At 61.9% G+C, this 25,196-nt stretch overlaps 1 protein-coding gene across 1 annotated transcript; it reads right to left on the reverse strand.

Annotated features, from left to right (window-relative positions):
• Positions 1 to 1,340: 1,340 nt before the first annotated feature.
• LOC132489427 (collagen alpha-2(I) chain-like) lies at positions 1,341 to 18,052 on the reverse strand. Its single transcript, XM_060098360.1, has 11 exons — positions 17,990 to 18,052; positions 14,642 to 14,782; positions 13,580 to 13,649; positions 13,257 to 13,399; positions 12,511 to 12,607; positions 11,020 to 11,318; positions 7,142 to 7,379; positions 6,896 to 6,967; positions 6,201 to 6,812; positions 5,471 to 5,811; positions 1,341 to 1,562 (listed from the first exon to the last, which is right to left on the reverse strand). The coding sequence occupies exons 1-11, from the start codon at positions 18,050 to 18,052 to the stop codon at positions 1,341 to 1,343; spliced, it is 2,298 nt and encodes a 765-aa protein (XP_059954343.1).
• Between the last annotated feature and the right edge of the window lie 7,144 nt (positions 18,053 to 25,196).

Below are 25,196 nucleotides of genomic sequence, written 5' to 3' on the forward strand. Positions count from 1 at the left end.
TCACCTGCGAGCTGGCATTCAACCTTTGCCCTGTGCACCACATCAGGCATTTCTCAAAGGTCGACCTTCACTCCTTGGGGCCCCTTCCTGTACCTCAGGACTCACCCCGACCCTCCTGCCCTCTCCGCACGTCTGGCCTCTCTCTCCCCTGTGCCACCACATGCTCTCCCCCGACCCCTCCTCTGTTATCCCCTCCCTCTGGGGCCTGCGGACGCGTCCAATGCCCAACCTGGGCCTGGGGGAGCGGTGGTCATTGCAGGTGAGCTGAGCACATGGGAATGAGAAAGGACCTGGGCGCTTGGGGGAAGCAGCCTTGCAGCCCAGCCGGCCCTCCAGCTGGTCCCCAGGGCCCAGCCCTTCCTGGTGGGCCCCCCTTCCGGCAGGGCCCCAGAACGCCCTCCCGCACTCCGCACCCGGCTATTGGCGGCCCCTGCAGACCTCGTGGAGATTCCCCCTCCCTTGAAGGCAGAGAGGGTGCGCATCCTCCCTGGTCGTGGCGGATGTTTTGGCCCAGCTCACAGCAGGACGCTGGCGCCCAGCAGGTGCGTGTTGAGTGAGCGAACGGAGGCGTGGAGGCACGGCTGAAGGGATGAACACCAGCTGCATCAAGCCTCCCAGCTCCTGCTCGGACCTCCCACCCCGGCCACTCCCTGCGCGACCACACAGGCCGCCCGCATTTCGGCCTCCGCTCTCGCCTCGCTCCTTGCCCGACCCCCGCCGGCTGGGAAGCGTCGAGACAGGCTCCCCGGGCTCAGCAGCGCCCGTCCCCACCGGCTGCCACCTGGCGCCGTCACTCCACCCCTCTGGGGACCATCCCTGGGCCCGTCACCACCCCCAGCGTGGCCGGGGCCCAGGACTGAGGTGGACACGGCCTCGGGTCCCCGCTGTCGGAGAAGGAACTCACCTCTTCCCGGGGGTGCCTTCCGCCCTCCCGCCGGCGGCGCCTGGCCTCGCCAGGAATGCGCGCGGGGCCGGGCCGCGGGCCGCGGGCGGGCGCTGGAGCGCGGCCGTGTGCCGGGCCCGCCGCAACACGGTAGGGGACGCCGCGTTGTGCCGCCGCCGCCCGGCGCCCCGAGCCGCCCCGTCTGGCCAGGGGGCCGTGCCGTCCCCGGGCCCGGGCAGGTGTGAGGGGATCGGAGTCCCGTCCTCCCTCCCCTCCCCCGCGCCGGCCAAGTGCCCGACGGTGGCGCAGGAATCTGCAGGCCCAGCCGGCCCGGCCGCTGCGTGGGGATGAGGTGCGCGGCCGCGTGGAAGGCCCCGCCTCTCCGTGGCCCCGCCTCTCCGTGGGCCCCGCCTCTCCGTGGGCCCCGCCGCGCTCCATCTTTCCACCTCGGTTTTGCTCAAGAATGCCTTCCTGCGCCTAAGGGGCCTCGCCGTGCCCCCTCCTCCAGGAAGCGTCCCTGGCTGCTCCGGTCGCAGAATGCCTCCTCCTCAGCCCCTGCGTGCAGACCCTGAGGGCCTGGCCTCGTCCTCGCCGTGTCCCCAGAGGGCGGCACCCGGTTGGGAAAGGACACCCCAAGTCTCTGGCAGTCCCGTGGCTGGGTAGGGGTCGGGGGCAAGGCCTGACCGGATGGAGAGGGTGTGCACACACCAGATGGGCAGGAGAGTGACTGACCCCGAAGGTTCCCTGCGAGCCCTGCGAGCCCTGCGGCGTGGCTCTGAGGCCGGCCCCTCCCCTTCCTCGGTGGAGCCCTCCTTGATTCCCTTCTCCTTGGCTGGGGGCACGTGGCTGAGGCTGAAGGAGCAGGTCCCAGGCCAGCTCCAAGGCCCACTGGCCTCTGGGAGGGGTGCTCATTACGGTAATTAACATCTGCAGGTGCGGAAACCCAGGGACAGCTGGCTGACAGGCAGGGCCGAGGCGCCTCTCCTGAGCTCCCGATGAGACCCCTCCGCCAGCCCTCCCGCTTGGGGTTTTGAGATTCTGTCCCCCAACTGAGGCTCCGAGGGTGCTCAGTGGCGCTGGAACATGGGGTAGGTGACCCACTGTACTGAGTGAGTAGCAACTGTCAGGGGCTCCGAGAGGATGTGGGGCAAGGGCAGGAAGCAAGCACATTTGGGGGTGACGAGCCCAGGATCAGCACGGGCTCCACTGTGGTCAAGGGTGAGGCCAGGGCGTCCCGGGGTCTCAGAATGGGTCAGCTGTGGCAGGGGCGTGAGGGTGCAGGTGAGCAGGGCAAGGCCCAGCTGGCAGGGGGGAGTGGGCCTCCGGACACCCCAGGGTGGGTTGGGGGAGGGGCAGGGCTGGTGTTGGAGATTCACAGGCTGAAGGTGGGGAGCAGATCTGGGCCCCCAGGTGAGAGGCAGGGGCCACCTCCCGGCGGGCAGGCATTCCCTGGGGCGTCCGGGGAGCAGGGCTGGGCCCTGGGAGCTGGGGTTCAGAGCCTGGGGGAGCAGGGGCTTGAGACCTGCCCCCTGCCCCGCTCCCAGCCTCCCCTGTGGCCTGGCTGGCAAGGCCTGGGCGTGCCCAGCTCCCTGGAATTGGCAAGGATCAAAGGGTGGAAAGCCGTCTTCCACCCTCGCCCACTGAGAAAGGAATTTGTGGCCCCGGGGGACGGAATCCACAGCCACATTCCGGGTGCCCTGGTCGCCACAAGGCAAGGGTGGGGCAGGGCTGGAGTGCCAAGGCTGGCACCAGGGAGTGTGGGAACCCTGCCGCTGCCAGCACCTGGGCAGGCGGCACCCTCTGCCGGCCTGGGGTCAGGGCCTCTGCTGGGCCAAAGTGGGGTCCAGGGTGCAAGGCAGTGGGTGGGGCCTGGGTCTCTTCTGCTCACGGCAGGGTCACTCTCACCACCCAGGGGAGGCGCAGAGCCTGCCCCGTCTGGGCAAACAGGGGCCTCGGAAGGCAGAGGGTATTGGTGGGCCGCCCTGGTAGGGGTCACGCTGAGGGACAGGATCCTGGCACACTCAGATGTGCTCACACACGTACGCACTCAGCCTGCGGTGACTTGCTTGCTGGCAGAAAGCTGGCCTCACCTGTCCTGGTTGCAGCCCCAGAAGCACCCTGGAAGAGTCTGTTCCCTGCTGGCTGGAGCCGAGCTGAACTGCCCTGCAGACCGCCCCCCATGGGCACAAGGCCTGGCCTGCTGAGGTGGCAGCCTTCAGAGGCACCCGTGCTGGGGGAGTGGGGGGCGGAGCCCTGCTCCAGAAGAGGGGGATGGAGACCAGCCAGGCACAGGCTGGAGGCCATAGCCCAGTGCTCTGACTAGTAGTTGGCCCTGCCCAGCCAAGGCAATGCCTTCCCACCCCCACTTTACAGCTGGAGAAACTGAGCCCCAGAGAGGTCAGGTGACTTTCCCAAAGTCACACAGCAAGGTGGAGGCAACACAGCAGATACAAGGTGGACTTGGAGAACCCTTAGAGACCCGAACCTTACTCTCCCAAGAGCCAGGCTGGGTGGCATCCCCGTCTCCGGCCTCAGTTTCCTCATCTGGGGAGTGGGCTCACAGTAACCACCTGGCAGAGCCCTCCAGAAGCCCAGAAGGCGACAGCCAACAGTCAGTCTCTTCTGCCCCCAGTCCCCACTCCCAGCTCCCAGGTAAGAGGCTCTGATGCACCCCAACTCCACATCCAAAACATGGCGCCCCCTGGTGGCCACTGTGGCATGAAGCCACCTGCCCTCTGCCCTTGGGTGAGGGAAGAGCCTTTGCCAGGTGGGTGAGGAAGGACCTGAAGAGGGGAGGGGGAGAGGGGCAGGGGAGTGGGCAGGCCCTGGGGACAGCGCTGTGGGGGCCACAGGCAGTGGGGCTGCTGGGCCGGAGCAGCGTCCCTGGGGGCTGGTCCGTGCAGGGGAGGCTGCAAACAACCGGTCAGGAGTTTGGAGTGGATCCTGTGGGTAGCTGAAGGCCATTAGGGCTGAGGCACACTGTCCCCTGGAGGATGACCGCAGGGGAAGCAGGGACTAGGGCTGGGTCTGCACATGAGAGGAGGGCAGCCCCAGCTATGCGGGGTGCAGATGCCCTGGGGGTACTCAGCTGTGGGGTGTGGTCAGTCTGAGGCCTCTGCCAGTCCAGGCTGGGGGAAGTGCTGGCCAGTCTCCCGAGGTCTTCCGGATATTGCAACGCCCACTCCCTTTCAGACCCGAGTGCATGTCACCTCGGGGGACCTTTCCCGCTCCTCCACCCTCAGAGGCCCACCCTGACCCTAACTTGTCCCTGAGCAGCTACCAGCGCGCTGGCCTGGGAGGCCCACAGTGCTTGTTGAACGGGACCTTGGTGAGTGAATAGATGGTGGGGCTCCCTGTCCACCCGGGCTCCCCCCTTGCCTCCCCGCCCCCGCCTGGGGTCCAGCCACAGGCACCATGCTGCCTGTCTGGTCAGAGCCAGCAGACTGATGGTCGGGGCAGGAGGGACGAGGCTGGGGGTGGACGGAACCCAGGGTCATCCACCGGCCCCCAAAACCACGGGGGGGAGCACAGAGAGGAGGCTTGAAGGGCAGGGCTCATAGGCCGAAGAGGGGCCGGGCCAGTCCATGGGGCCGCGCTGGCCTTTGGGTAAAGGGCTGGGCTGGGGTTCAGGGACACCTGCCTGGCCTCTGGGCACAGGGCAAAAACACAAGTCTTGGCTTGTAGCCTGTGATCCTTGCTCCTTCCACTACCGGTGGGTGCGGGGCAGGACAGACACTGGTCCGGCCCTGGGTGGGGAGAGGCCCTCAGCTCTCCCCCTCACCTCAAGGGCACTCCGAGCATCCTCCAGGGAGGGGGCTCCATGCACCATAGTTCTTCTGGTTCTGATGACAGCCCCCCTGCAGGCTACCAGCTCCCCAGCATTTCTGCCCAGAGGACCCTCCCCCCTGGGACCGGCCAGTCCTGGCCTTCGGTGAGTGCCCCCCATCCTTGGTGCCCGTGGCCAGTGCGTCAGGAGTGGGGTCTTCCTGCGCTGGCTCCCCTTCCTGGGCTCTGTTGTCACCTGAGCCCAGGGGATCCCTTGGCCTGGAGGATGAGCTGGGCTGAATATCTGTGGCCGGGGCACAGGTCTGCCCTCCCCAGGAGCTGGGCCCGCCACACACACCTGGACCCCCAGATGGCAAAGTGCTCCTTGGTGAGGGCTGACAGGGTGTGTGTGTGTGTGTGTGTGGCACCCGTGACCCCCCACTGCATTGCACAACTCCCCATGGAAGTGGCCAACATGTGCGTGTGTACACACTCACACTCCTCTGGGCACATGGACACACAGGCACGCTCGCGTGAGCATACATTCACACCAGCACGCACTCACAGGCCCACACCGTCACACACAAAGGAGCACAGGGCACACACCCTTGTATGACCCATCCCCACACACGCACGTGTGAGCCGACCCGAAGGGGTGGGGACGGGGCTCGTCGTTGGGTCCTGAGGCCCGTCTCTCCTCCACGGCAGCTGTAACAAGCCCCCCTCACTGGGGGTTCACCAGACACCGTTCCAGACACCGTTCATGTATCAACTCCCAGACCCTGGTGAACCCTCCAGTGATGGAAGGAACGCCCCTGGCACAGAGCGGGCAACCGAGGCAGCTGGGATGCGCACCAGTGACGCGCTGGCTGTGAGGTGCGGGCGGCGACGCGCAGGGCGGCAGGGCTGCAGCACCTGAAGGCACCGCGCCCGGCGGCCCTGAGGGGAGGAGGAGCTCGGTGCGCGCCCCGCCCCGTCGGGGAGCCGGCCTCCTCTTGCCCCCAAGGGCTGGGGCCGGCCCAGTTCGGAGGGGTCGCCGAGGCCGGCGGCCCCCCTGGGAATTCCAGGCGCGTGTGTCAGCGCGCTCGGCTTTGCCACCTCCTCGGCCCCCTCGGCCCCCGCGGAGAGCTGGATTCCCGAGGGGGCGGGGGAGGCCCCCGGGCCTAGGGCGGGATCGGGGGCCCAGCCCTGAACCCCCAGAGCGGCCCTGGCAGGAGCCGGTCTCCCCTCCGCCGCCTCCCAGTTTCCGCGCCCCGATGGGTCGCCGCTCCCCCGGGGAGGGCTGGCACAGGATAACTCTGCGGAAGTGGACGCCCCTGGCCCTGGGTTCCGGCACGTGCGTCGGGAATTCTCACCACCTTGTGGGGGGCGGGTCCTGCCCGACAGACAGGTGAGACCCTGGGGCTCGGTGACGATCCCCCAGGTCATGACCCACCAACTGTTTCTGTGCAAACCTCTACGTGAGTTGGGGGCGGCGTCTGGATCTTGGGTGCGAATCCTAGTTGTGCCTCGATTTTCGCATCTGGAATATGGGAACCATAGCAGTACCTACCTCGCAGAGTATTGTGCAAATAAAAGACACCACGGGGAACCCCGTCTGTGCCCGGGATGGGGTCCTGCCTGGGAACCCGGTCGCGGTCCTCCCCGGCGCGCGTTCGTGCGGGGACCCAGGACGCCCGCTTGCCCCGCGCCTCTGTCCGCCCTGGCTCCCTCGGGGGTTGCCTGGAGCCCCCTCCGGGCCGCCAAAACCGAAATCTCCTCGCTCGCCCCAGGCCCGCGCCCTGGCTCCCTCGGGGGTTGCCTGGAGCCCCCTCCGGGCCGCCAAAACCGAAATCTCCTCGCTCGCCCCAGGCCCGCCCCGGCGCTGCTTTGCCGGCGGCCTCAACAGGTCCCGGCGCGCTCAGGCCCGCCGCCGGGCGAGGGTGGGTGCGCGCCGCAGCCTGGCTGCCCCGCCGGCGGGCCCGGGGCGAGCCGGGGATCGGAGGGGGCAGCGGCGGCTCTAGGTCGGGGGAGGGGATGGAAGGGGGTAGGGGTGGAGGGGTCGGGGGTGAAAGGGGCAGAGAGTTGGGGGTAAGGGCTGGGAGGGTCCGGGCGGGGGCCGGGGTAGAGGGGGCAAGGAAGCTCAGGGGCCGGGGGCCGGGGGAGAAACGAGGAGGCTCAGGGTCTAGACGTGGCGAGGGGAGGAGGGGAGGGAGAAGGGAATCTCGGGATCCCCCATGGGGGAGGGGCTGCGGGACGGCTGAGAACCCGGAACCCTCAACTCCCGCCGGTGGATGCCCCGCCCCTCCCCGTGCCCCTGGGCGCCGCACTCCCGTTTCGCTGCGGGGGAAACGAAGGGTCCAGGTCTGCAGCGCATCTGGCGGGGCTGGGGTTTTGTGTCCCTGTGCCCGGGGGGCTGAGGGGTACCCCCTGGGTTGCTGATGGGAACACTGGCGGCACTGGGGGGAGGAGCAAGCCCTGAGCACTGGCTGAGTCGGTGGTCTTGGAACTCACCTCCGCCTTCCTCTGCCCTCACCGACGCCTCCCGGACAGGGGCTCTGGGCCGCGAGGCGAGGGAGGCGCCCGCGCCCGCCGGCGGCCGAGCGGCAGCTCGGGAGCGAGGCGCGGAGGGCGCAGCGCCGGCCGTGGCCACCAGGCGGCGCGATGGAGCCGGCGGAGCGGAGCAGATACGGTTCCCCAGGCCGGCCCGCGGCTTCCCGAGATGCGGACTCCTCGCCTCATTTTGGAGTTTCTGTGCGAGAGGGGAACAGGGAGGCGGCTATTTGGGGCATTAGGTGGATGAAACATGGGGTCCCCAGCTGTGCCTCTGTGAGGTGACCTTAAGCACCTGGCCTAGGCTATGCCTTTGTCTCCCCTATGAAAATGGAGGGGGGGGCAGGGAGAGAAGAGAATTCCCTGGCTGCTGGTCCACCTTGTCCCGAAGAGAAACAGGCTGTGGGGAAGCTGGGCCTCTGGAGGGCGGAGAGGGCTGACAGCTGGCCCAGCTGGAGGAGGGGAAGGTGGGCCCCAGGCTCAGCTGGGGAAGTGGCTGAGCCAGGAGAGGTCATCTGGGACCAGAGGACCCTGCCCTGAGCCTGGGGGCCATGGGGGCCTGGGCCGGGGGCTGGACAGCTGGGAGGGCACATCTGTCACCAGGGCCTGGCCACTCTGGGGAACAGCGGGGGAGGAGGTGGGGGGAGCCCAGCCTAGAGCAGTGCCCCCAACCCTGTACCAAAGCTCAGCTGCAGGAACCAGCCCTGCATTCAAAGCAGGCTTCTCCCTCTGGTGGGCGCTGCCAACCTCCAGCCCTGGGACCCCTCCCCAGACACCTGCCTTCCCAGGGTCCAGCCCCACGGAGGGAGGAGCAAGTAGGCTGGATAGCCCACTTCTAGCCGTGGCATTGCCCGAGCCCGGCCATCACTCCCTGCAATGCACAGGGCCTGCTCACCTGCCCCTCCCCTGCCCACCTCACTCCCACCCCGTGTCCCAGTCGCCGAGGGTTCAGCCTTTCCTGAGCCCCTCCCTGAACTCACGCTGCAAGACTTGGCTTCACTGTCACCCTCAGAGGACCCTTATCAGAGCCTGTGCAGTACAGGATTAACCCCGAAGGCCAGGGTTGTCCACACCCTGCACAGTCCAGAGAAAGGTTCAGCCTTTGCCGGGCTCCTAGGAGGCAACCTCTGAGCCCCTGGAATGTCTGAGATCCCTGTCCTGAGCCCGCAGTAGGCCCTTGGGTGGGTGGTGGGCAGGCAGCAGCCCCAAGGATCCAGCCATCAGGTCTTTGTCCTTGGTTTCCCATTTACCAGGGCACAGGGTGTGGAAGCAACACCCCCCAGTTGTAGTCAGGCTCTCAAGATAAGAAAGTGGATCTTATAGGGAAAAGGGAGGGGGCACAGTGGATGGACAGAGAGGTGGGCAGATGGATGGATGGATGGATGGAGGAAGGAGGGAGGAACAGAGGGGTGGATGGGAGGATGGATGGAAGGAGAGATGAATGAAAGAGACAGTGAGTTGTGCACTGTAGAACGTAGGTGGTGGGTATGTGGCGTTTCCCTGTACAATTCTTTTAACTGTGCCATGTGTTTGAAAATATAATACAATGCAGGGGATATGTTTATAGACAAGCACTGTAACACACATACACTGCTAAAAACTCGTGAGCTAAAGAAGAGATCATAATAGAAAATTTTAAATACCTAGCACTGAATGAGAATAAAAAACACTACGTATCCAGCTGCATGTGTGGAAAAGAAGGAAGCCGCAGGGTCTGTGAGCCGCATCCCCGTCTTAGGAAGTTCAGGAGGCATGGGGTGGGGGGAGCAAAGGGGCAGGAGGGAAGATTTTACACTGAATGCAAGGTATCCCTGAATTTTGTAAATCAAAAGAAGATGTTGGGGGAAGAAAAGAAGATTTTGCGGGGCGGGACAGAAGAAGCCCAAAGAAAGTTTGAAAACAGGTAAAAATAAGCTTGGGAATGGATGAAACAGGAAGCAAAGGTGTGATGGAGAAGGTCCGTGGAGACGAAGTGAGTTCTTTGAAAAGAATCAACCAATGAAACAGACCAACTTCTGAGAAAAATAAACACACAAAAAAAGGAAAGGAAAAACACAAACAAAGTGAATCAAAAAGAAGATACAATTTTAGATTTAAAAGGAAATGAGAAGCCACAGACTGCTGGAAAATGGTTGCAAACGGTGTATCAGATAAAGGACTTGTATTCAGAATATATAAAGAACTTCCAGAACTCAACAGTAAAGGAACAAGTAACCCGATTTAAAAATGGACCAGGGACTTCCCTGGTGGCGCAGTGGTTGAGGATCCGCCTGCCAATGCAGGGGACACGGGTTCGAGCCCTGGTCCGGGAAGATCCCACATGCCGTGGAGCAACTAAGCCCGTGCGCTGCAACTGCTGAGCCTGCACTCTTGAGCCTGCGAACCACGACTACTGAGCCCACGTGCCACAACTACTGAAGCCCGCGAGCCTAGAGCCCGTGCTCTACAACAAGAGAAACCGCCGCAATGAGAAGCCGGCGCACCACAATGAAGAGTAGCTCCGCTTGCCGCAACTAGAGAAAGCCCACGCGCAGCAATGGAGACCCAATGCAGCCCCCTCCCACCCAAAAAAAGCGCCAAAGATCTGAACACAGCACGGATGATGGTAAATAAGTACATGAAAAGATGCTCCCCGTCCTTTGTCATTAGGGGAATGCAAATTAAAATCACAGTGCAATGCCACCACATACCCATGAGAATGGTGGAAACTAGTGACATGACTAAAATGGCAACACCACATGCTGACGAAATTGTGAAGCAAAAATTTCTTACATATCACAGGTGAGAATGCAAAGTGGTGCAGCCCCGTGGAAGAGCGCGGTCACTTCTCACCATCTGGTGACCCAGGATTTCTACTCCCAGTATTTCCTCAAGAGAAATGAAAACTTATGTTCACACAAAAGCCTATGCATGAATCTTTAAAGCAGCTTTATTTGTGATCACCCCAAACTGGAAACAAACCAGGTGTCCTCCAGCTGGTGAGGAGGTTACCCCTGAGGTCCATCCACGAGATGCCATAAGAGGAAGGGGCTATCCGTGTGCCCAGCAGGGATGAACCTCCAGTGCCTTTTCTGTGGGAAAGACACCAGACCCAAAAGACTGTACAATTCCCTTCATGTGACATTCTGGAAGAGACAAATTGAGAGAGAGGGAGATAGATCAGTGGTTGTTAGGGGTTGGGGGTCAGGGAAGGATTGTCTCCCAAGGGCAGCAGAAGGGAATTTGGGGTGATGGAGCTGTTCTGTAGCGTCTGGTGGATACACAACCGTATGCATTTGTCAAAACCTACAGACCCGAACACTGCAGAGTGAATCTTACTGTATATACATTTCAATTTTTTGAAGTGCAAACACATCAATTTAAAAAGAGAGGTAATTAGAGAGTACTGTAAACAACCGTATGTCAACATTTCTGAAAACACAGGTAAAATGGACAAATCGTTAGAAAAATAGAATGGGCTAGAAGAAATAAAAATATTGAATAGGGCTTCCCTGGTGGCGCAGTGGTTGAGAGTCCGCCTGCCGATGCAGGGGACACGGGTTCGTGCCCTGGTCCGGGAGGATCCCACATGCCGCGGTGCGGCTGGGCCCGTGAGCCATGGCCGTTGAGCCTGCGCGTCCGGAGCCTGTGCTCCGCAACGGGAGAAGCCACAGCAGTGAGAGGCCCGCGTACTGCAAAAAAAAAAAATATATATATATATATATATATTGAATGGCCCTATGACTAGCAAATCCATTGAAGCAGTATTCAAAAGTCTTCACATGTGGACACTTGGGGCTGGAAGTGAAGACACAAAGGGTGGAGGACGGTAACCCAAAGCCAGGGTCACCTCTGCTGACCACGTTGTCGTTGACAGGCGACTTGGCTCCGACGGGCAGGGAGGGGCTGGGTGGGCAGGGAGCCTGGCACGCAGGCCAAAGCAGTAGCCCATGGCCGCAGCAGGGGACGGAAGTCTGCCCACTGTCTCCCCGACGCTGATCGGGGTTTCTGGGGCTCAGCCTGGGACCACAGATGCCACTGTGGCACCTGAAGGCGAGATAGGACACGTGAAGGCTGATGGTAGCGGTCGCACTTGCCCTTCTAGAAGGGCCCCGTCCCTTCTGCCGCAGGAAGGCCTCGGGCGCCAGCACACAGCCGCCTGCGATAACGGGAAGTTCACAGTGGGGCCAGGGGCCTTTTTGCAGAATAAAGTAGGAAATACAAGCTTCCTACGCACACTGATGTAAACGGGCCAAAGAGGGCGCACTGTGCAGAACCAGTAGAATGGGCCATCCCCGGGGAACTGACCCCAAAAGGCATCCAGTGGGGAAAGGAAGAAGTGAAATGACCTCTGGTGGTAGGTGGTGTGATCTGAGATGTAGAAACTCCTAAAGGTTCCACAAACAAACCTGTTAGGACTAATAGATGATGTCAGCTTAGTAGCAGGATACAAAGTGAACCTGGAAATCAGCTGTGTTTTTTTCACTAACAGCAAAGAAACTGGAAAGGAAGTAAAGAGACCAGTTCCATTTTCTTTTCGTTCTTTCCTACCGTGGGTCCCAAGAATTTGCATTTCTACCAAGTTCCCTAGGGATGCTGATGTGGCTGGTCTGGGGTAGAAACCAGTTCCATTTTCAGTGGAATCAAAAATAATAAAATACTTGGGAATGAACTGACCCAAGGAGAGAAAAGCCTTGTACAATGGAAGCCACAGAGAAGTGAAGTGGGAGAAGTGAAGAAAGACACAAGTGAGGGGCCCACATCCCACGCGCAGGGACCGGAAGGCTAACCGTTCTTACAAAGTGATCTGCAGAGTCACCGCAAACCCCACCCGAATCCCAATGATGTGCATTTTTTCCCCCAGAAATATCCATTCTAAAATTCATATGGAGCTTCAGGGACCCCAAACAGCCCAGGGGATTAACCCTCCTGGGGCAGAGATGGATGCCTCCCCACCTCCCCCGAGCCTGGCCGGCAGGGACCTAGGGAGAGGGCACAGGGACAAGGGGGCGGGTGCAGGAGGGATGGGGCTGCACGGGGAAGGAAGCCGGGCGGGAGCCAAGTCTGCGGCCCAGGCCTGATGTCAGTGTCCCAGCTCAGCTGGGGGCGGCTTTGCCCCACACCTTGCAGGTGCTAACGCCCCCCCCCCGGGGTCCTGCCCGCACCCCATCCTAACCGGGGGAGCCAGGCCACCTGACCCGCGCAGGGAGGGAGATGGGCCTGGGGGAGGGGTCGGGGGGTACTCCGAGCGCTCCCCGCTCCTCCGGGTCGCCCGGGGCCCTTGCCAGGGTTCCTGCACGTCCGTGTGCGACAGCGTGCATGTGCGTGTGCGTGAGTGCATGTGAGCCTACGTGCCGCACGCGCGCGCCCCGGGTTCACTCGCGTGTGGGTAAACCAGCGAGCTTTGGTGTCGCAGGTGGTGAGGAAGCTGATGGGGTGCCAGCAGGGCTGGGGTGGAAGAGGCCCGTCCAGGTGGGTGAGGGCACTGACAGGTCACGGGCGCGGAGCTTCCGGTGAGCGGCAGGAAGTGGGAGCAGCTCTGCCGCTGACCTGAATTTTCTGAGGTGGGAGGAGCCCATGCGATTGGAGTGGAAGAGACGGCTGCACACGCACGCGCACACGCACACGCACGTGCACACGCACACCCCTCTCCCACCTGGACTCTCCCCAGCCCTGAGCAAAGCCCCTTCAGTGGGTTGGCTGCACCCCTCACATGGTTACCCCCGGAGACTAGCTGCCGGCCTGGGCCTCCCCCCACGCCTGGCCCTCGCGCTCCCCCGCTCCCCCCGCACCGTGTCCTCCCGCCCTTGGCTGCGCCCGCCCCCTCAGACCCCAGGTCCTGCTGCAGTGCTTCTGGCCACCCACCAGGATTGTGGTCACACTCCCAGGGCGGCCACAGTGCCTCTTCCGGTGCCTGCTGACTTGAGGGATCCCCTCCTCCAACTGTGGGTTCCTGGAGGGCCGTGATCCCTGCCTTCCAGGACCTTCCGCGGGGCAGTGCACACAGCAGGTGCTCAGTAAATGCTCGCTGGGTTGAGCTGATGGCCAGACCAGCCCTAGTCCCCCACCCCAGCCCAGCAGCCCCCCTGGGTGTTACCCAAACTGCTGTACGGAGGTTGGCCGGAGCTCCAGCACCCTGCAGAGGACGCCGACTGCTTCCGGCCGAGCGCTGGGCCCCCCCGGGCCCCCGCGTCAGCCGGGGCGTCTTCCACGTGGGGTTGCTGCCTTTGCCTCGTCTGCCTGGGGAGGGGGGTGGGGGGAGAGGGGAGCGAGTGGGGAGGAGAGCCTCACCCCACACTCTCGACAGCCCCACCCCTGGCAGTTTTCCTCCCCAGGTCACTTCTGCTTTTTTACTCAGTGGCAGCGGATGACGGGTGGGGGAGGGCACAGCGCCTCAGACCCTGCTGTGCAGCTACAGACCTCGAAGCATGTCCTCGCCCCGCCCTCCTGGCACCTGGTCAGCTTCGCAGCAGCTTCGGGCTTCCCGGGTCTGGGTTGGTGGTGGGTCAGGGGCAGCCCCTCTTGGCAGGGCTACCAGGCAGCCTGTGTCCCTGCCCACCCTCCTCCCATGGGGGCATCAGAGCAATTCCTAACAGGGGGTCTGCTTTAAGCCCGCCCACAGGCCTTCGGGGCTCTCTACCCCAAAGGCACTGCCGACATTTGGGGCTGGAAAATTCTTTGTGGTGGAAGAGGGCTGTCCTGGGCATCAGGGGTTGTCTGGCGTCATGCCTAGCCTCCCCCACCCGATGCTAGCAGGACCTCCACCCCAGCTGTGAAACCCAAAACTGTCTCCAGAGAGGCTCAATGTCCCCTGGGGACAAAATCGCCCCATCTGGGGACCCCGGGCAAGGTCCTGGGCCTAGATGGGTTGCAAGGAAGTGAGGTCCTCGGGGCCTCAGAGGCAGGGGATCCAGTGGGAAGACTTCTGCTTTCACTCCCGACCTGCCATCTGCGGCCGACCTTGGACAGCTGAGCCGCGGGAGGCAGACTAGAAAGAAGGCAGACGCTCGGACACGATGTCTGAGCCGCGCCACCCTGCCACGCGGGCTGCTCCCGGCTGCCTCTCCGCTTCTGCCTCAGCTCTCGCTGGACCGAGCTTTCCAAAGCGCCTGGGGCAGGGCACGTGAAGGGCTGCACACACCTGCACTTCTGCTGGGCAGAAGCTGTTCTGCCGTCCCTCTGGGGGCGGCCTGGGAGTGGCCCTGGTCTTTGGGACCCTTCCTGTGTCATGGGATCCGTAGGGCAAAACAAGCAGCTCCCAAAGGCCGCTGAGGCTGGACCGCAAGGGCCCGAGGGCCACACTCCTGGGAGGGCAGCAGGGCTGAGGGAGGGCAGGGGTCCCTTACCTGGGGCGGGGAGACTATCTTGCCCCTGCTTTGGGCCTGGCACACAGTAGGTGCTTAATAAAACAACTGTTGGCGGAGTGAGTGGCCTCCTTGTGTGGCCCTGGGCACATCCTGTCTTGCAGAGAGGCTCACTCACCTGGCACATTCCTGAGATCTCGGGTGGGTAGCCCTGGACAGGGTGAGCACCTGCCAGCCAGGCTGGCTCAGGGTCCCCGGTCAGGCGTGCTGAGAACCGTGGACACTCTCCACCGAGCGTCTGCCTGCTGAGGCTCCCTCCCTGGGGAGGCCAGGGACCGCCCAGGGGGCTCGTGGACCCGCCATGGGTGGGGGTCTGTGGGCCGCGTCCACGCAGATGCCGGTGCCTCTCCCCTGCACGTCTCCACCTGCAGAAGCTCCTCGCACACCTTCCGTATTAATTCTTGTTAACTGTAGCGCCCGTGCTCTCCTGTTCTGTCTTCGTGCGTTAACTTGGTCCAGGCATCCCCTCGGACTAGAGGGACAGACAGAGGGGGAGGCCCTGTCATACGAGCAGGATTCGGAGTGACGGTGACCCTGTCCTATATCTGAAACCCGCTGGTGCCCCCAACAGACACTGGTGATTGTGGGTCCCCAAAATATCACCGAGACAAAGTGTCACTGGACGCTTTCTTTTTTCTTTTTTTAAATTAATTAATTAATTTATTTTTGACTGAGTTGGGTCTTCGTTGCTGCACGCGGGCTTTCTCTAGTTGCGGTGAGCGGGGGCTGCGCTTTTTATTTATTTATTTATTTATTTATTTATTTATGGCTGTGTTGGCGCTTCGTTTCTGTGCGAGGGCTTTCTCTAGTTGTGGCAAGTGGGGGCCACTCCTCATCGCGGTGCACGGGGGGCCTCTCACTATCGCGGCCTCTCTTGTTGCGGAGCACAGGCTCCAGACGCGCAGGCTCAGTAGTTGTGGCTCACGGGGCTAGTCGCTCCGCGGCATGTGGGATCCTCCCAGATCCAGGGCCCGAACCTGTGTCCCCTGCATCGGCAGGCAGACTCTCAACCACTGCGCCACCAGGGAAGCCCCGGGGGCTGCTCTTTATTGTGGTGTGTGAGCTTCTCTTTGTTGCGGAGCATGGGCTCTAGGCACGTGGGTTTCAGTAGTTGTGGCATGTGGGCTCAGGAGTTGTGGCTCACGGGCTCTAGAGCACAGGCTCAGTAGTCGTGGGGCACGGGCTTAGCTGCTCTGAGGCATGTGGGACCTTCCCGGACCAGGACTTGAACCCATGTCCCCAGCATTGGCAGGCAGATTCTTAATCACTGCGCCACCAGGGAAGTCCCTTGACGCTTTCTACTGAAGAGTTGATGGGTCTTTCTAGAAATTCTGGAATGAACAATAAGGTTATTTGCCATATTTAGCTTCCCTGGGAGGAGCACCATTCTGTTAGTGGAGACGGGTGTAGCAAATCCTGTTAATGCTGGTGGGCCAGAGCCATGTGGGCCAGAAGCCACGTGGGTTGATGGTTTTGGTTCTCCATGTGGGTCCTGCTTTCCAGGCTTGGGGGTGGTGGGTCTCCTGGGGTTTCTGGGGGGAGAAAGCCACCTTCAGAGGAGCTGATCCAGCCTTTACATTGGGGCCTTCTCCCCTCCATCTCCCCTCCTCATCCCTCCCCCAAACCCCCTCTCCCAGTTTCTCTGGTCTCTGGGGTCGTCCTCCTCCCAGGTCAACCCCCCTCTGGACGCTTTTCTCATCTGGGGGCAGTTTCATCCCTGGGCCTGGGCAGTGTGCGCCTCACCCACCAGTCTGGGACCTGCCTTTGCCAGGTGGAAGGGAAGCTGGTGACCACGTGTGCCCAAGGCAGCACACCCCCAATACCCAAATGCCCCTTCTTGCTTAGGAAGAGCACCCAGGGTCAGTGGGCACAGTGAAATCAAAGACCACGTTTCCCAGCTGCCCCTGCAGCTGGGCGTGGCCACAGGACTGCATTCCTGAGGAGGCAAGACCAGAAGCATTGGGTGGGGATTCTGGGATGTCTCCTCAAAGGGGGGTGGCCCCATCATCCTCCAGTTCCTTCCTTCCTGACACCTGGAATGCAGATGTGAAGGCTGGAGCTCAAGTAGCCATTTTTGACCAAGAGACAAGGCACCTGTTTTCCCAAGGCCATGGAAGCTGCTGGGCCAGCCCCGGGAGGGAGAGAGAGAGAGAGAGAGAGAGCGCGAGGGAGAGAGGGGGAGGGAGGGAGGGAGGAAGGGAAGGAGGGAGAGAGAGAGAGAGGGAGAGAGAGAGGGAGAGAGAGAGAGAGAGGGGAAACCCCTGAGTTCAGCATGGTTGTCTGGGGTTTCTGAGGTGATGGGTAGCCTCTCCTGGGCTGATCTAGGGCACACTATAACTTTGTTGAAACCATGACCCATGATCCACACTCAGAGTGTGCCCTGGTCAGAGGAACACAGGCTGGTAATGAGTTTCAGAATCACCAAGCTCTTGGGGTGACAGCTTCTCAAAAGCCCCTTTCCGTTCCCAGCCTCTTCTCTCTCAGGGACACTCTCCGAAACTGCCCTGAAAGCCCCTTCCCTGGCTGGTGCCTGGGAACTCCTGCCCTCTTCTGAGAGCACTGAGTCCCATGGAAACCCCCGGAAGCTCCCTGCCTCCCCCTCCCCCAGCCCGATTCAGTGACTCAGCATTACTGAGGCTCAAAAGTGGGGGAGGGGGGAGAGGTCAGCAGTCAGGGAAGCCTGGCAGACTCACTGGAAGAAGAAAAAAAACGGTCATCCCAGCCAATGGGACCCGGCGTCGCACAAACGGACTGACACACACGATGGAGCAGGGCTCACTCCAGGCACATGGTGTTTGGTGATCGACGGACAAAATTTACCACAATAACAAAAAGCTAAAGAGACAGACGTGTGTCACGCCCACAGGGGCGGGGCGGGTGGTTCATCGAGTTTGGGATAACTTGAGTGTGGTCGACGGAAACACACTGAAGATACAAAACCCCACGGGTCCTGCACACCCGTGTTCACAGCAGCGTTACACATAGCAGCCAAAAGGGGGAAGCAACCCACGCGTCCATGGACGGATGATGGATAGACAGATGTGGCCCATGCACCCAGTGGAACAGGATTCAGCCATAATGCGGAGTGAAGCTCTGACACCTGCTCCAACACGGGTGGGCCTCCAGGACCTCATGCTGAGTGAAATACACCAGTCACAAAAGGGCAGATCCTGTGTGATTCCGCTCATATGAGGTCCCTAGAGCAGCCAGAGTCCTAGAGACAGAAGTAGGATGGTGGGGGCAGGGGCTGGAGGAGGGGATGGGGAGTGAGTGTCGAATGGGGGCGGAGTTTCTGTCTGGGGAGATGAAGAGTCCCAGGGATGATGAGTGGTGGTCGCACGACGTGAGTACACTTATCACTAAAAGTGGTTAAAATGGTAAATTTTACGTTATGTATAATTTACCACAATAAAAATCCCTGAGTCCTTAATGATACTCGGGGAGAGGGTGAGAGAGAGTCCCAGACCTTGGCTGCAGCAGGAGGCGACTGTTGCCTGTCGGTTGGGGGGAGAGGGTAGGGACAGCTCATTTCCCCCCAAACCTGCTGGAGGACACAGGTGGAAACGTCACGTAATGGGAAAGTCACCACTTCGCCAACCAAGCAAGGTGGCTGCCCTGGAATGGGGAGTGGGGGTAAATCTCCAGGAGGGGCGGCCAGGGTGCCGGAGGGCGTCCACCCCACCACCCGTCCCCGGCCATCCAAGGAGTGCTTGTTGTCGCCGTGATCCCGGCGCCAGAAACGTCGAACTGAACCTGCCGGGGCTTTAGAACCACTTCCCAGTCACGGGGAGCCCGTGATGGAGAACCACGTCCAGTGACTCTGGGAGGACCCAATCAAGCAAATTGAGAATGTGCGATGTTTTAGGAGACAGGCCCCTTCAGAAAGCGAATGTCACGGGCGCAATGTCACGGGTCGGGGCGCTGCTTCCGGGTGAGGAGACCAAGAGGCCTGATGCCAACCAGGTGTGCCGTCCCTTCTGTAAACACCTGGGGACAACCAGGCTGGCTGTCGGGGGCCGAGGGGTGCAGAGGACGGGCAGGACGCGCACGTGGCCCTGGAGGTGAACTCGGAGGGTCTGGGTGCCGAGCCAGGGGCCTGATTCTACTCATACACACAAAGCCCGTCTCAGGGGATCTTCGTGCCTGTTGGACGTGGGTGGTGGTCCCCTCCTTCCCCTATAAAACCTGTAGGGGCAGTGAGGAGAGTGGAGACGTTGCCCGGAGGTGCCCGGTGCCCGGCAGATGCCCGGAGAGCGTCGCCACCGCCCGCCCTCTTCCCTCTTCTCGAGTTTGGATCCATGAATATTCAACCCACTTAAAATGGTGAATAATGTTCCCCTGTCATGAGGTGATGAAAGTGAGGGTGCAGACAGGATCAGGGAGGAAACCCTTCTGGGTTCACAGACACCTGCCTGGTGGAAGTGGGACCACAGAAGCCAGTGGCCTCTTCTCAAGGGGGCCCCCGGGACATTGTCAAGAGGGGGCTACAGGGTCCCCCTTTGTCCTGCCTGAAAGACACTCAGTCTCCAGGAAAAGCACCCAGCCCCCTCACCCCCCCAAAAGCCCTTCCCCACAACTGCTTTGCTGGTCAGGAATTGTGCTCGGAAGGGGGTGGGGTGGGCACAGCTGCCGCCCCCCAGCTCACAGCCCTCCACTCCCGCCCCAGGGGCCCAGGCTTCCCTTCCCAGACGCCCCTGAAGACCCCAAGGGGAGGATTTGGCTGCCACCCCTGACCCGACAGCCGCAGCACGGAGGGTGACGGTGGCCAGGGTTTCAGGCCCAAGCGTGGCAGTTGGGTGCCGGGCAGCCCGGGGATACGCGGACCCCTAGGTGGGCGTGCAGAAGGGAACAGTCCCGGGGAGGGCCTGGGCCGCCCCCATGAGGACAGCTGTCCCCCGCCGTCCCTGAGGGTGCCTGGCCCACCGGCCGGATGTGGGCTGTGTCCTCGGACCCCAAGGGTGTGGGTACCACCTGGCCCACCCAGAGCCTCAGCTCTACCTGCCACTGCTCACCTGGGAAGGGCTGCCCTGGGCAGGTGCTCTGGGAAGGCTGAGGTGAGCCTGTGCTCAGACCTGCATGTGCTCCACACCCAGCTCTCTGCTGCTCCATGTCCCCACCCACCCTGAGAAGCTGTGGTGCGGTGGAGGTGGGGGGACCGAGAGGGAGCCGGCCTCCAGCCACCAGACAAACGTCCCGAGGGAAAGTGCAGAGTTGGGGTCCGCCCTCCCGGGCTCCCCGGGCCCTCAACGTGAGGCGGGGCGCGGTGGCCTCAGTTCCAACGCTGCCTACCGCCCATGCTGTGGTGCTGGACACAGATCACCCACAAATGTTGGTGGGCCCAGCCCTGCCCTGGGCTGAAGAGCCAGGTCTGCAGTGGGGACGCAGGGAGCGGCCCACGGTGCCTCCGTCTCACCCCAAAACCCAGAGTCAGCCCAGGGTGGTCAGGCAAGGTGGCGGTCACCTGCAGCCCCCCGCATCTTCCGAGGACCCTGGCCATGTGCTTTAGGCTGTGATCCTGCAAGCCGTAGAGAGACACACAGACCCCCCACCGCCAGCGTGGACTCTGGGTCCCCGGGGGATCCCACGCGGCCTCTCAAGAGAAACCCACCCTCAGAGGCCACCTGGCCTGGCTGGGATCGGCTTTAGGGGCTCAGAGACACCACCTAGACGGGGTGTGCTGGCCCACCCCAGGACGGGGAGCGGGGAGGGCGGGCTCCATGTGAGATGTCCGGGCGCTGGGGACAGGTGCTGTCCTGGGGCCACAGTGGGCAGTGCCGGGCAGCATCTCTGCTCCCAGTGCCCCATGGGTGTCCCTGGGAAGGCAAGGCCTCTTGCAGGCGGCCCTGCTCTGTGCCCAGCAGCCTGTGAGGGGCCACGCCAGGCCTGGGCCTGCGGAGCTGGGGTCCGTCTCCCTGGGGGTCCCTGCCCCTGGGTGTCCAGCCGCAGCTGTCTGGGAGCACTAGGCACCAGCAGCTCATGCGAGCCGGTCCCACGTCCGGCCCTAGCCGCCTGGGAAGGTCCTGAGGGAAGGCAGGTCTGGGTGCTGCCAGGGCCACGAGAAGTGGCTCTGAGGCTGTTCTCAGCAAAGCGATGAGGCCACAGTCTCAGCACCAGTGAGGAGCCGCCCCTGGCGGGCTGGCCAACCCCAGGTCTCGCTCTGTTTGCGGTTTGGGGAGTTTTAGAGACACTCCTGCTACTTCCTGAAAGCTCTCAACTGCGCCTGCAGGGAGGGAGCACGAGGCTGGCACCGGGCGGGCCCTGAGTAAGTCCCGGGCCCCTGTGCGGGGAGCAGTCGGGGTTGGGGTCTGAAGGCAGAGTGATTCGTTGGCATAAAGGTGGGGGCTTGGTGGAGGGTCTTAACCTGGGCTCCTTCAGCAAGAGGGACCCCGGGGCACCACAAATGCGGAGGGAGGGCGGGGGACTGGGGGGAGGGACGGTCCCTCCGCTGCCCCTTCAGAACTGCTGAGATTCCCCTCTGCAGAGTCCCCCGCCCCCGCCCGCCGCAGTGCTGGGCCGGCTGGGAGCCGGGAGCCGGCGGCTTATCCCCCTGGGAAGGTCTCCTTGCCGTCTGAAAGTGTATCCTAAATGACAGGAGGGACCCACTGCACACGCAGGGCATAGGGCGTCGGGGGCCAGCGCTGGGGGCCAGGTCCCTCAGGGCCTCCGCCAGGCACTCAGGGACTTCCCAGGGCTGCGTGCTTGTCGCTGATTCTCGGAGGTGGTGGGGAGCCTGGCGGGGTGGGTATAATGCGCGGCCACCCTGGCCTCCAGGGCCTGGTGGGGCCAGAGGCACGTGGGCGAGAGGAGGGATGGAAGGACAGTGGGTCTCTGCTGGGGTGGGCAGCCAGCCTGGTCCTGAGGCTGGGCAGCTCGCAGGCTTCTTGGGACGGTGTCCAGCGCCAGGCACTGGAGGGGCTCCTGTAGGTGTCTGCTGAGGACGGTGGGCAGGGGCTGGGCGCTGAGGAAGGGGTTCTTCCTGGCGTCTCTGCCTGGACGGTGACAAGGTGATGTTTTAGGGGCTCCTCCAGGCAGAAGGGAGAGGACGGAAATGCCTCCCGCGTCGGTGGGACAGGTGCGGGCGCTCCACCCCCCTCTCCATCAAGGAAATGGAGGCGCGTTTTAGAAGGCACACTCTAGAAACTCTACCTAAGTGGGGGAAATGGAGAGGGACTCCTGCTGTGCTGGTGAGATGGGGGCCCCGGTTCAGCTGCCTGAGAGCAAGGAGCTCAGGGGCTGCTAAGTCAGGAGCTGCCTCCCCAAAGTGTAACCTGCGCAGAGACGGAAATAAAGTCAAAGCTCTGAGTGGGAGCAGGTGGGAGTGAGAGGTTGAAGGTCACCGACAGGCCCAGCCGTGGTGAAAGGTAAAGACTTCCAGCAAACCCACAGCAATGATCAGTAGCTGGGGACCAGGTCCCACAGCGTGCACTGGGGCACCGGGAGGTGAGGGCAGTGGGCGTGCTGGACGCGGGCTCGTGCCCTGTGCTTTTGCGTTTGTTTGAAAAGCTCCAGAGTGAAACGTCTGAAAGTGTATCTTAAATGACGGGAGGGACCCACTGCACACGCAGAGCATAGGGCGTTGGGGGCCAGCGCTGGGGGCCAGCATGTCACGTGAGCATCCATCCGGACGCAGTGCTTCCTGTGGGGCTTCCGTGGGCCCTTCGGGGATGTGCAGGCACCAGGGTGGTGCCCAGGGCCAGAGGGGGTGGGGGCGGGAGGCAGGGGCCGCTCGAGCCCAGGGGTGGGTGCATAGGGGCTTCGGGCTGACCTGGGCCACCCACCCCATGGCCTGTGGCTGTCATAGGCCCCCTGGATCACAGAGCGGGGTGGAGACCCTGAGCCCACCAGGCTGGCCTGCTGGGCAGGAAGGGCGGTGAGGCTGCCGGCGTGGAAGCTGCGTCCCTCTTGGCACCTGACCCCGGGAGAGGACAAAGGGGCACCCAGGCCTGTCGGCTCCTGGCCGGCAAGAGCCCCAGCTCCTAGTGGGGAGGGGCCACGGGCACTCTGGGGCTGGCAGGGTGGGGACACCAGGAGGGGACAGTCCACGGCCACCCCGGGAGGTGGCCGGGGCGGAGACCTGAAGCCATGTGTCCACTGGGCAGGGAAAGGCCAGGACGAAGCCCAAGACTGGGCTGAGCTCTTCTGGGCAAAAGGCCGGGGGTGGGCACGGGGGCAGGTGCCCAGGCCTGTGGGCATGAGCAGGGCAGGACCGCACCCAGGGCGTGGGGCGGTTCCAGTGCCCGGCTGCTCCGGCCTGGGCCTTCTGTGGCCCCCGATCCTCTCAATGTGACCCCTGCACCCTGCCAGTGCAGGCAGACTGTGGGCACCTGACAGTCAGGGACGCGGCCCCGGATCTGGAATCAGTGCCCCACTCTGCAGACTGCATGGGGCTGGGGGGCGAGCAGGGGCCCCAGGACCACACAGTGTCAGTTGCACCACTTCCTTTGGCTTTTGCAGAAGTGACTTCTAGAGACAGTGGTCACCTTTCTGCTGCCATCTGCATCAGGGAAGAGCCGGGCAGCGCAGCCCCTGGGGGAAGGGACCACCTCCCAGTTTTCCAGAATCTCAGTTCTGACAAAGGAATCGGGCCCAGGGTGAGGCTTTTGTGTCCCTCCCAGGCTCACGGGGCTCAGGGGCGTCTGGACAGCTCCCAGGTGGGCTGGCACCCCTGCAGCTCATGTGGGCCACCCTCACAGTTGGAGACCCTCCTGGACCCCCCTTCCTCAGGCTCAGCCCTCCCTCACCCCCGAGCTGACCGGGCCACAGACCCACATGCCACGCTGGCCCCACGGGGTGGCCGCCCTGAGCACCTTGGGCCATCTCCTTAGAGGGCAGTGTTCGCTCTGCTTGCGGGTCTCAGGGCCAGGCATAGACTGCAGGCAGAGCACCCCTGGGTGGCCCCCTGGGGGCTGACTGAGCAAGGGGGGTGCAGGGATGGAGGGGGGTGGGGGTGCCCATTGACCCTCTGGCCACGCCCCCCAGTAGGTCAGGACGTCAGTTTCGAAAGGTCAATGCGTTTCTTGATTCTTTGTTGCCTCAGCGCCTTACCTTTGTCTGTATTTCCGAGGTCTTGCTCACAAATTCTAAGTCGATGAACTCTTTGCAGTTTCAGGTAAACACCTTGGCTTCCTGTTATTTCCCGGTGGTTCATCTGTTGTCAGCACAGTCGGCCCTCCCAGTGTTGGGGGGCGGGTCCTGCACCTGCCGACGCCCCACGGGGCTGGGGGCTCCGCCTGACAGGGGCTGTGGGTGGGGTCTGGGCCTGGCTCCAGGCTGGCTGAGGAAGGGTTTAGAGAGCCCGCCTCCCCCAGACCCTCTCTAGCTGACAGGATGGAGCTTACGTTAGGGGCACCTCTGGTTCAGGAAGGAAGCAGAGAGATGGGGGGTGCAGAATTCTGCCCCATCTGCCAGCACCCCCGAGCCTGTCCACCTCTGTCATGGGCAGTCTCCCAGGGGTCCCGGTCCCTTTCACAGGAGCAATGTCCATGCACTTTGCATCTCAGGTAATTCTTTCACCAGGAAAAATTCCTAGAAAGGATTTTATCTGCTCAAAAGTGAAGCACAGGGCTTCCCTGGTGGCCCCAAAATAAATAAATTTATTTTTTTAAAAAGTGAAGCACATTGAAAAAAATTTTTAATTAATTAATTAATTTTATTTTTTGCTGTGTTGGGTCTTTGTTGCTGCGCGCGGGTTTTCTCTAGTTGTGGCGAGCGGGGGCTCTCTTCCTTGTGGTGCACGGGCTTCTCATTGCAGTGACTTCTCTTGTTTCAGAGCACGGGCTCTAGGCGTGCAGGCTTCAGTAGTTGTGGCTCGTGGGCTCAGTAGTTGTGACTCGCGGGCTCTAGAGCGCTGGCTCAGTAGTTGTGGCGGACGGACTCAGTTGCTCCGCGGCATGTGGGATCTTCCCAGACAAGGTCTCGAACCCGTGTCCCCTGCATTGGCAGCCAGATTCTTTTTTTTTTTCCGATACGTGGGCCTCTCACTGTTGTGGCCTCTCCCGCTGTGGAGCACAGACTCCGGACACGCAGGCTCAGTGGCCATGGCTCACGGGCCCAGCCGCTCCGTGGCATATGAGATCTTCCCAGATCGGGGCACGAACCCGCATCCCCTGCATTGGCAGGCGGACTCTCAACCACTGCACCACCAGGGAAGCTCACATTGAAGATTTTTGAGATGTTACCAAATTGTGCTAGAAAACATCTGTGCCCGTTTATGCTCCCAACACAGTGAAGGATCCCACTTCCTCACTCTCTTGCCAACACTAAGAATTAAAGTTCTTTATTTTTGCCAATCTGATAGGCAAGAAAAAGACCACTGTTTGGTTGTTTACGTTCGCATTTCTTTGACTATATGAGTGAAGTTGAGCGTTTTCCAATTTGTAGGAGGTACTTTTACTTCTTCTGTGAATGATCGGCTTTGACACTTATTTCTGTTGATTTGTGGGAGTCCTTTTTATATTAAGCCTCGGCTGTTGTATCCCACAGGATGAATACAAGACTTGGTACTTAACAAATGCTCACTAACCATTTGTCAAATAACTTAATTTGTGATTTAATCTGATTTCCCTAAAGCAATTTCAACCCACCCTTTCTCCAGGTCACGTGAAACTCGGAGGAAACGTCTCAACAGGATCGTCATATGACATACACCGCAGCCCCATCCTGAGCCCAGAGCT

The sequence above is a fragment of the Mesoplodon densirostris genome, chromosome 4, assembly GCF_025265405.1.
Source record: "Mesoplodon densirostris isolate mMesDen1 chromosome 4, mMesDen1 primary haplotype, whole genome shotgun sequence".
Lineage (NCBI taxonomy): Eukaryota > Metazoa > Chordata > Mammalia > Artiodactyla > Ziphiidae > Mesoplodon > Mesoplodon densirostris.

What these genes read in the sequence shown, in the direction of transcription:
- LOC132489427 (XM_060098360.1), bottom strand. Translation starts at nt 18,052, where the DNA reads ATGAGCTGTCCCTACCCTCTCCCCCCAACCGACAGGCAACAGTCGCCT. An exon ending in GGGCGAGGACATGCTTCGAG is followed by an intron (nt 13,400 to 13,579) that starts GTCTGTAGCTGC and finishes CCCCCTCCCCAG; the next exon opens with GCAGACGAGGCAAAGGCAGC. An exon ending in CGCCTGTCAACGACAACGTG is followed by an intron (nt 7,380 to 11,019) that starts GTCAGCAGAGGT and finishes CCTCTCGCACAG; the next exon opens with AAACTCCAAAATGAGGCGAG.